Here is an 8,404-nt window from a genome sequence, read left to right on the forward strand (position 1 = left end):
GCCACTCTAAGCCATTGTTGAAGAAATGGGAAGAGATGAGATCAAAATGGTGTAAGGTAGTGAGTGTTTGAAACTTGCGAAGAAAATAAGAAAGGAAATGATGCAAGAAGATGAAAGAAGCAGAGCGGAAAAGAGGGGCAATGATGAGGAATTCTTAGGAAGACGAAAAGGTCGCAGCTTAACATAGAAACTAGCGGGGTAGAGTAATAACACATTAAAGAGCAGGAACAATTACGGATGACATGGGCCACGTTTTTAGCATAACGAAAAGATGAATTTTCTAAAGTCCACACCTTAGTTAGTATAGAAACTAGCGGGGTAGAGTAAATGCATAAATTGATGAATTTTCTACGTTCAGACACGAAAGAAATTAGTGGGATAACTGGAATGGATATTTAGGGTCTTGGGACAAATAAGCCCATGCGTTGGAAGTCCCAACTTTGAGACCTCAAGAGTCGGATCAGCTCTACAAGCCCATAGATTGGATCTTTAACCACGTGGTGAATAACATAAAGAATAGATAATATCTCTGATGGATTAGGAAAGCTATCCTACCGATTTATTCTAGAGTTATCAAAGATAATTTCTGGAATTAGTCGTTATCAACATCTTCATACTCCTATAAATAACACCTGAAATTAACACATTGAGATTCATTCATATACTTATACTAAGAACATTTATCTTTAACTTAAGCATCGGAGTACCCCCAAGCACCAAGTGCCACCATCTTATTTGTTGCAAGTTGTTCGTGTAGTTGGAGGTGCAAAACACATCCTTAACCTAAGAGAAGAAAAAGCGATACAATTTTGGTTTAATGAAACAATGCGTTTCATTTTAAGAGAGTTGATAGGAGTAGATGTTGAGGGCTGCGTTTTGTACAACGATGCATTTTATGCTTCTTGTAAGAACATATCCCAAGAAGAACATATCCCGTATGTATTGGGAAATACTCATTATTGATCATCTTCTGGGCTGTGAAGGATTATGTTGAAGGTTTGAGAATTTCTCGAAAATTCTCTTCAAGAATACAATTCATTATCGATTTCATTCTGATTATCTTTTGTTGTTTAAAACCGGTTACTCTCTTTTCTACTATTGAGTTGAGATAGAAGGCTGCTGGCTGTCCCTAGACCATATCACAATTTTGGCGGATTCCGAACCGGATCGGATCCGGTTCGGATGAGTGAGAACCCAAATGGACTGTCGCTATAAACCGTACCTACTGTTACTTTGTAACTCCAATGGCGGCATCTCCAAACTACGAACCCTCGGCTACCCAAACCCTGAAACCTCAACACCCCTCAATGAACGGCGAAGACTCAGTCCCCGAACCCTCTCAGCCACCCCAACAGGACCAAGATCACTCCAATTCCCAATCAGCATCGGCGGACGACACCGTTTCCGTCGGCGAGAAGCGAAAGCGAGAGGACCCACCACCCTCGGACCAGTCGTCCCTTCACCCACTGTGGAAGACCAGCCTCTGCTCCTACTTCAGGCGCAACTCCGGGTCCTGCAGCCACGGCGACTCGTGCAGGTACGCTCACGGCGAGGAGGAGCTCCGCCCGCGGCCCGATAACACCTGGGACCCGACCTCGGAGCGCGCCAAGAAGGCGTTGAGGTCCGAGGAGAGCGAGAGGCAAGAGCGCCCGGAGGAGGATGTAATGATAACTGAGGCGGTTGTCGACGAGGATGATGACGATAAGGATGAGGACGATAAGGATAATGACGGTTGCTCGGACTCTGAGCTTAGGAAGTGCTTGGTGCATTTGCCGAGGAAGTGGCACTCTGAGAATTTGATGAAGTTTCTTGGTGAAGAGGCAAGTGGGTTTTTTGATTGGTTTGTTACTTAAGGTCTTGTTCCATGCTAAATTGTGTTCAAATTTTATTTTTCTTTTTAAAACTCTATCTTGTTGCCTGTATGGTTGCTAAGAAAAAAAGGCTGGAAATGTACAAACTGAGCATGCTTAGTGAATGTATACTTGGATGTGAATCAGAAGTTTCGGATTTTATTGATAAATTGAGCTTTTGATTGAAATAAGTCTTGGTTGATTGTAAATGCATTTTCTTGACTTGGTATTTTGACTTGAGCACTCTTGTCCTGAACTTTGTGGTATCCTTCTGCGAATTTCTTTTGTGAAATTGCACGTCCAGCATGCTCTTTCAGTCAAAGAGTTGACGTGCTTTTGGAAGAACTTGGTTTAGGTATGTGCAGTTTTATCTTGGGCTAAAAAAGATTGGAAAAAGAAAAAAAAATATAGAAGAAAAAGTAAAAGAGCCTTCAGCTTCTATAGCGTGATTGTTTACCAATATAGATTATATTTTTGAATGTGTCGGCCGAGCAGAAATTATATTAAGATTCGGGCATGTGGGTATGATGGTGTCTCTAATGATTGGTTTTAACAACTTCATGCATATCAATGTAAAAGCAAAACTGGCATAGATATATAGATATGATAGTTTGGTGTGTTGCCAATTAGGTCTAGCTGAAATAGCTTTTCCTCCTTACACAAGAATAACATGGTGGAGGAGGTCATGGGTTCGGATCCATAATTTGCGTGTGTACCATACCAATAAAAAGAAATCTATGTTGGCATGTCCGATATATGGTTTATTAACATATAACATATTGTATGTGTATTATAGCTTATGATTTTGTTTGAAAACATTTTTCTGGTACATTGAGATTGTTTAGGGTTATAGAACCCTTTAATTATACCATTCTGTTTCTCTTTCTTGGATTGCTTAGTTAATTGAAAGTCATCTATGAATCTTGCCATCTTTTCTGTGTGATAGAAGAGACTTACGACTGCCATACTGGAAATTAGAAAAATTTTCTTTTTCTTTTCTCCAGGGAGTTCATTTCAAATCTGTGAAGAAAAAGAAAGGCATGACTGTGGGTTTTGTGAGTTTTGAAAGTGCAGTACAATTGAAAACTGCCCAAGAGGTATCTCCTTTTTCTTGTATATCAAGTAGGTTCTGCATGAACTTGCTATAAATACACTGACTGGCACATTAAAATCTCATTGCGACAGGAACTTAAAGGAAAGTCTATTGGCAACAAAAATCTAAAGGTTGCTGATATCATTCCTCGATCATTTGAAAAGAAAATAAGATCGGCAGCGGCTCTCCCTATAAGGGACCAGCAAACTAGGGAACCTGCATTGGATGGAGAGAATGTAGTGGTACCTATTTCTTCAAATGGGATTGTGGATGGTGATACCAATAATGACGATAAAAACTGTTCAACAGTGGATGGTTCTGTTTCCAGGGCAAGATGTGCCCGTGATGTTGTGACTCCTCTTGCTCATATGTCTTATGGTGATCAGTTGGAGCACAAAAGGAACTCTCTTATGCAGATTCTCAAAAGACTTGTCAGAAACACTTTTTCTGTTTGGCTTTTCATGATCATATTTTCTGTCTCAAATATATTGAAAATTCAGCATACTGAACTATTACAATTTTCTTTTGACAGACTAGAAATGCACGTAAAGCTTGCCCAAATGGTGTATCACTTCCAGAATGGATTCTAAAATCTAGAGAAATAGGTGCTTTCCTTTTATAGATTTTTTTAATTTCTTTTTTTTTACTTTTGGGGTTGTTTGTTGGAGGATGGAGCTGCTTATGAAATCACTGTGCCCTTAATTGCTCCATATGTCATGCCGCCCTGTCACATTTTCCGTTCTTTCTATCAAAGCAGGATAAGAAATTTTAGTGGCCCATTTGGCCATAATCTTTCTTCTACTCTTCTTTTGAATCCTGCAGGCGGTCTTCCATGTGAACTAGAGGGTATAATCGAATCACCACTTGTAAATGGATACCGCAACAAGTGCGAGTTTTCAGCTGGATATTCTCTACAGGGCAAACCAACTGTGGGATTCATGCTCGGTAACTTTAGGTACTTTTTCATCTGCTCAGTTTTTGAAGTACTTATTGGCATCTGAAGTATATACTAAAGAATCTTTGCAGGGAGGGTGTGACAGCAGTTGAAGAACCTGTGGACTGCCCAAACGTTTCAAGAATTGCTTGCAAATATGCTTCCATATTTCAGGAATTTTTGCAAAACTCACGATTACCAATTTGGAACAGATTTAATAATACTGGATTTTGGCGTCAATTAACAGTATGTATTGCTGTTTATGGGGCTCTAAGTTTGAGTTATCAAGAGGAAATGTTCATTCTTCTGTTCAACCATGCCTAGAAATTAATGTAAAGATTATGTTCTAAGGTTCGAGAAGGAAGAGCCCCTGGGAAGGTAGATGTTGAAAATTCCGATGCCAGCATTTCAGAGGTCATACTCGTTGTTCAGGTTAGTCACCAACGAACTTGTCTCGAAAGCTTCAGTTTTTTCCTTCTCTTTTTCCCTCTTTTTCAATTTTCAATGAGCGAAATTCTATTAGCCATTCATGTCTGAGAGGTCCGCAAGAGTTTTGGGAAAGAATAAAGAGAAACCACGTAGGCTCGTGCTGGTGCAATTTGGCCACTTGTGTGGCAGATTAAAGTTTTTGTTTCCAAATGGGAATGAACCAGATTCCATAGCTTACAACAGTATTCATGGTAATTGTTCGGGTAGAACTTTCTTTTATGGCCATTTTTTTGTCTTGGTTATGTAGGTTTGCTCTGCGGGATTTGATGATGCTGTAATTACTGGTGAATTTAAGAGGCTGGCTGAAGCATTCACTGAAGGGGCTGCAGAAAATTCTCCATCTTTGCCTTTAACGGCTTTGGTTGTTCAGGTACTAGCTTCTTGCCATGACTTTTCATAATTGGAAAAGAAATGTACTTTGATTACCCCGTTGGTATGTCAATTTTATTTTGAGAAGCATGCCCTTTCTATAGCACATGATGATTTGTGTGTGTGTGTGTGTGTGTGAGAGAGAGAGAGAGAGAGAGAGAGAGAGAGAGAGAGAGAGAGAGTTGTTGCATTATGCTCACTTTAATTTCTAAACACATTGTGGATGGTTGGTTATGATGCAGGATCACCAAGGAATATCAAATGTTGCACCAACTGATGCTCCATTGCGCCAATTGCCCATTCCTAAAGCTGCTGGTCCTGAACCAGATGCTACTGCTGATCCTGTAGAGGCGAGAATTCATGACTCTATAGGCGATCTTCGTTTCTGTATATCTCCCACAGCTTTTTTCCAGGTTTAAAGCTCAGATTGTCGTTCATTTCATGGTCAAGAAAATAGTTTTTGCTTTTAGTACTGGATATTTCTCCAACTGTAGTTACTGTACTCCAGGTTAATACTCTTGCTGCTGAGAAGCTATACTCGCTTGCTGGGGATTGGGCTGGTTTGGGCCCTGATACCTTGCTGTTTGATGTATGCTGTGGGACTGGTACAATTGGCCTGACTTTAGCACATCGTGTTGGTATGGTAATAATACCAACCCAATTCCATGATCATTTCTTGTCTTCCAACATGTATGATTAGGGTGTTGATTTTTCAATGCCTTAAGTTACGAATGACACCCATCTTTTTGGAGAAAAAAATAAATTATACAAGTAGAGCATTTATGTTGCAGTTGCTGAATGAGATTGATAATACAGAGTAGTAGTCCTTAGTGTCCACTTACACCCATATATGAAATGTATTACATTCCTTCTTTTCCTTTCCTCAAAAGACTGGATTTTTTTGGCTTTTATTTTCTACCAGGTGATTGGCATTGAAATGAATGCTTCCGCAGTTTCAGACGCTTATAGGAATGCTGAAATCAATGGCATTAAAAACTGTAAATTTGTTTGTGCAAAGGTGAGTTTGAAGTATGCCCCTTTTAACTTGTTTGGTTTTTACAGCAAACCCTAGGAAAAAAATCGTAGGGAATTTATTCATTGCCCAAGTAGTTTTGGAAAACTAATTAGGAGTTGATTAAAGTAGTATAGTTTTGATTATTCATATTATAATTTCTGCAATCGGATAGGCTTGACATCATTGCATGTAATGATTAATTTGTTTATTGTGTTTTTCATTAATGAGGCAACAGGCGGAGGATGTAATGGGGTCATTATTGAAAGAGTACCTAAATTTGCCTCAGAAGTCAGATGAGATTTCAAATACTTCTGAAAGTAGTGACAAAGAAATTGCTACTCCTGTAGAGAAAGATACCTCAATTGAAAATGTACTAGAGCCTGAAGAGAACTCAAGCCATGATCATGTAAATAATAAAAGTGCTTCGGATTGTTTAGAAAATGGAGGACAAGAAACTGGGATCCAACAGCAGGGGAATGACACTTCTGAAAGTGGGAATACTTCTGTGCCACAGTTTAAGAATGTTGTTGCCATTGTTGATCCTCCACGTGTTGGACTTCATCCCATTGTAAGTTACATGCTTCTTGGATCCTTAACCCCAGCACATTGTTACAAATACCTAGGTTGATTCAAAATTGAGAAATTTATGTTTTGGAAATTAGAGCTCCCTTCATTTCAAATGGTTAATTTTAGACAACCCCGAGTTGTAAGTCCCCTGTTGCCTATCAACTTGACTTGACAGAGATACCACCTTTAACATGTAGGATTTTGGCTGGAGTTAGTTCAGATGAAACTACCATTGTAAAGAGAACTAGACATCTTGGTATCTGAAGCTTGAATGAGCATTTTCTTTTGATTTTCTTATAAAAGGATGTTTGAATGACTTGGAGACTTGGACATGGGTTCTATGAGTCTATTTAGTGCATGTGCCCGCATTGTTTCCTCCTGATTATGATTTGATCATCATCATCATCATGATTTTGATTGTCCAAGAAACTTCAATTTTTATGGGCTACATACAATTTTCTATTCCCTCACGCCTTCTTGGTACCAATTTTTATGGGCTACTTACAATTTTCTATTCCCCTCACGCCTTCTTCGGATACCAACCAAATACGACTGCAAGGTTTCTTAGATCAGAAATTAATATTTTTGGCCTTTGTTGATATGGCAGTTGGGTTCCAACCTCAAGGTCAAAGATATGATGTAAGATTTCCAATGTTGCCCATGCAAAGATATCCAAAAAAATAAAAATCAAATGTTTCCATCATGTGTGATGTTTAAGGAAGTCTTGAGGGATCTGGAATCTAAGCCCTTAAAAACCAAGTCAGCTTGGTCAAACACCATGTTTAGCCTGAGTACTTCTCTTTCTACCAGTCTTTGCTAATGCTCAAATACAGCACTTGCTTGATGGAGGTGTTCCTTTTTCCTTATATGACTAATAATTATAGCTCTAAAGTGGTGAAAACCAACATAGGCAAATAGATTTGGAAGCTGCCTGTCATCATTCGGTGTGATTGATGCCATGAAAATGGTACCATGAGGCTGCAGTTATAAGAACTCATTACTGGCTTTGAATGTTTGGATGGAAGCCATTTTCTGATATATTTTGCCTTCAAGCGGTGCTTCTGATATTCTTGTCTTATTGGGGATGCAGGTGATTAAAGCACTGAGAACTCATCCTCGTCTGCACAGGCTTGTGTTAGTTCCCAACTGATGCTCTCTCTCTCTTCACGTTGTTTCATCCCTCATCTTCACTGGTATTCAATTTATTTATTTATTTTTCTGTTTGGTGCAGTTACATTTCCTGCAATCCCGAGAGTTTGGTGGCAAATGCTATTGAGCTTTGCACACCATCTCCTCAGAAAATTGAAAAAGGAAATAAAAACAACCGGGGATGGAGAGGTATGAGTAGTGCTGGTCTAGCACGGCACAGGGCCAAGTCCATGCCAATTTCTGAGCCTTTCCGACCAGTAAAAGCCATGGCGGTTGATCTTTTCCCGCATACTGTGCACTGTGAAATGGTGATGCTCCTAGAAAGGTAGATATCAAAGAAGTCTACGGAGATGGCTTGATTTTAAATTTATCTGATCCCAGAAAAATTTTCTCGAGGCTTTGATGAGTTGTTGATTACCCAAAAAATTAGCTAGACCATATTGTTTGACATTTAACATTTTTGTACAACTGTTATAGCATGAATTCAGTTTGACATTAAACTCATCAACTTGTTTTTAGTATTTCTTCCCTGATTGCTGATTGCTGATTGCTGATTCTTGCCATCGGTGGATTTAAATGTGGTCATCTAATGATCATGCGCATGCCCATGTTTCAATGATGTTCCGAGCATCAAGCCCGGATGAGTTCTTTAATAATTTTCTGTCCCAAACATTTTCAACAATTTGTAGAAACACAACATATGGTCTCCACAGTATCCTACCGTTGGGGGGTTCACGCCATTCACCGAAAGTGTTTAATGCTATTGAGTCAACATATTGAGTTTGTCTCTCTCTGAATCATGAAAGGTGTTTAGAACAAAAAGCTGTAGGGATTTATCAATCAAGGCCAGGCTAAGATATGGATTTGGCATAGATGTTGTATGAACCTACCTGATCAAGTGCAACCCCACCGTTTGGATGGATTTACTTCAAACGTTA

The 8,404-nt window shown here is 39.3% G+C and overlaps 1 protein-coding gene across 1 annotated transcript; it reads left to right on the forward strand.

Annotated features, from left to right (window-relative positions):
* Window positions 1-1,085: 1,085 nt before the first annotated feature.
* LOC121241231 (zinc finger CCCH domain-containing protein 24) lies at window positions 1,086-7,970 on the forward strand. The gene is made up of 14 exons (XM_041138916.1): window positions 1,086-1,820; window positions 2,855-2,947; window positions 3,036-3,374; window positions 3,476-3,548; window positions 3,766-3,898; window positions 3,970-4,123; window positions 4,229-4,309; window positions 4,614-4,736; window positions 4,978-5,148; window positions 5,244-5,378; window positions 5,658-5,753; window positions 5,986-6,318; window positions 7,408-7,451; window positions 7,549-7,970. Exons 1-14 carry the CDS (start codon window positions 1,245-1,247, stop codon window positions 7,793-7,795), a joined length of 2,598 nt encoding a protein of 865 aa, XP_040994850.1. The 5' UTR covers window positions 1,086-1,244; the 3' UTR covers window positions 7,796-7,970.
* The last annotated feature ends 434 nt before the right edge of the window (window positions 7,971-8,404 follow it).

The sequence above is a fragment of the Juglans microcarpa x Juglans regia genome, chromosome 7S (genome assembly GCF_004785595.1).
Source record: "Juglans microcarpa x Juglans regia isolate MS1-56 chromosome 7S, Jm3101_v1.0, whole genome shotgun sequence".
NCBI lineage: Eukaryota > Viridiplantae > Streptophyta > Magnoliopsida > Fagales > Juglandaceae > Juglans > Juglans microcarpa x Juglans regia.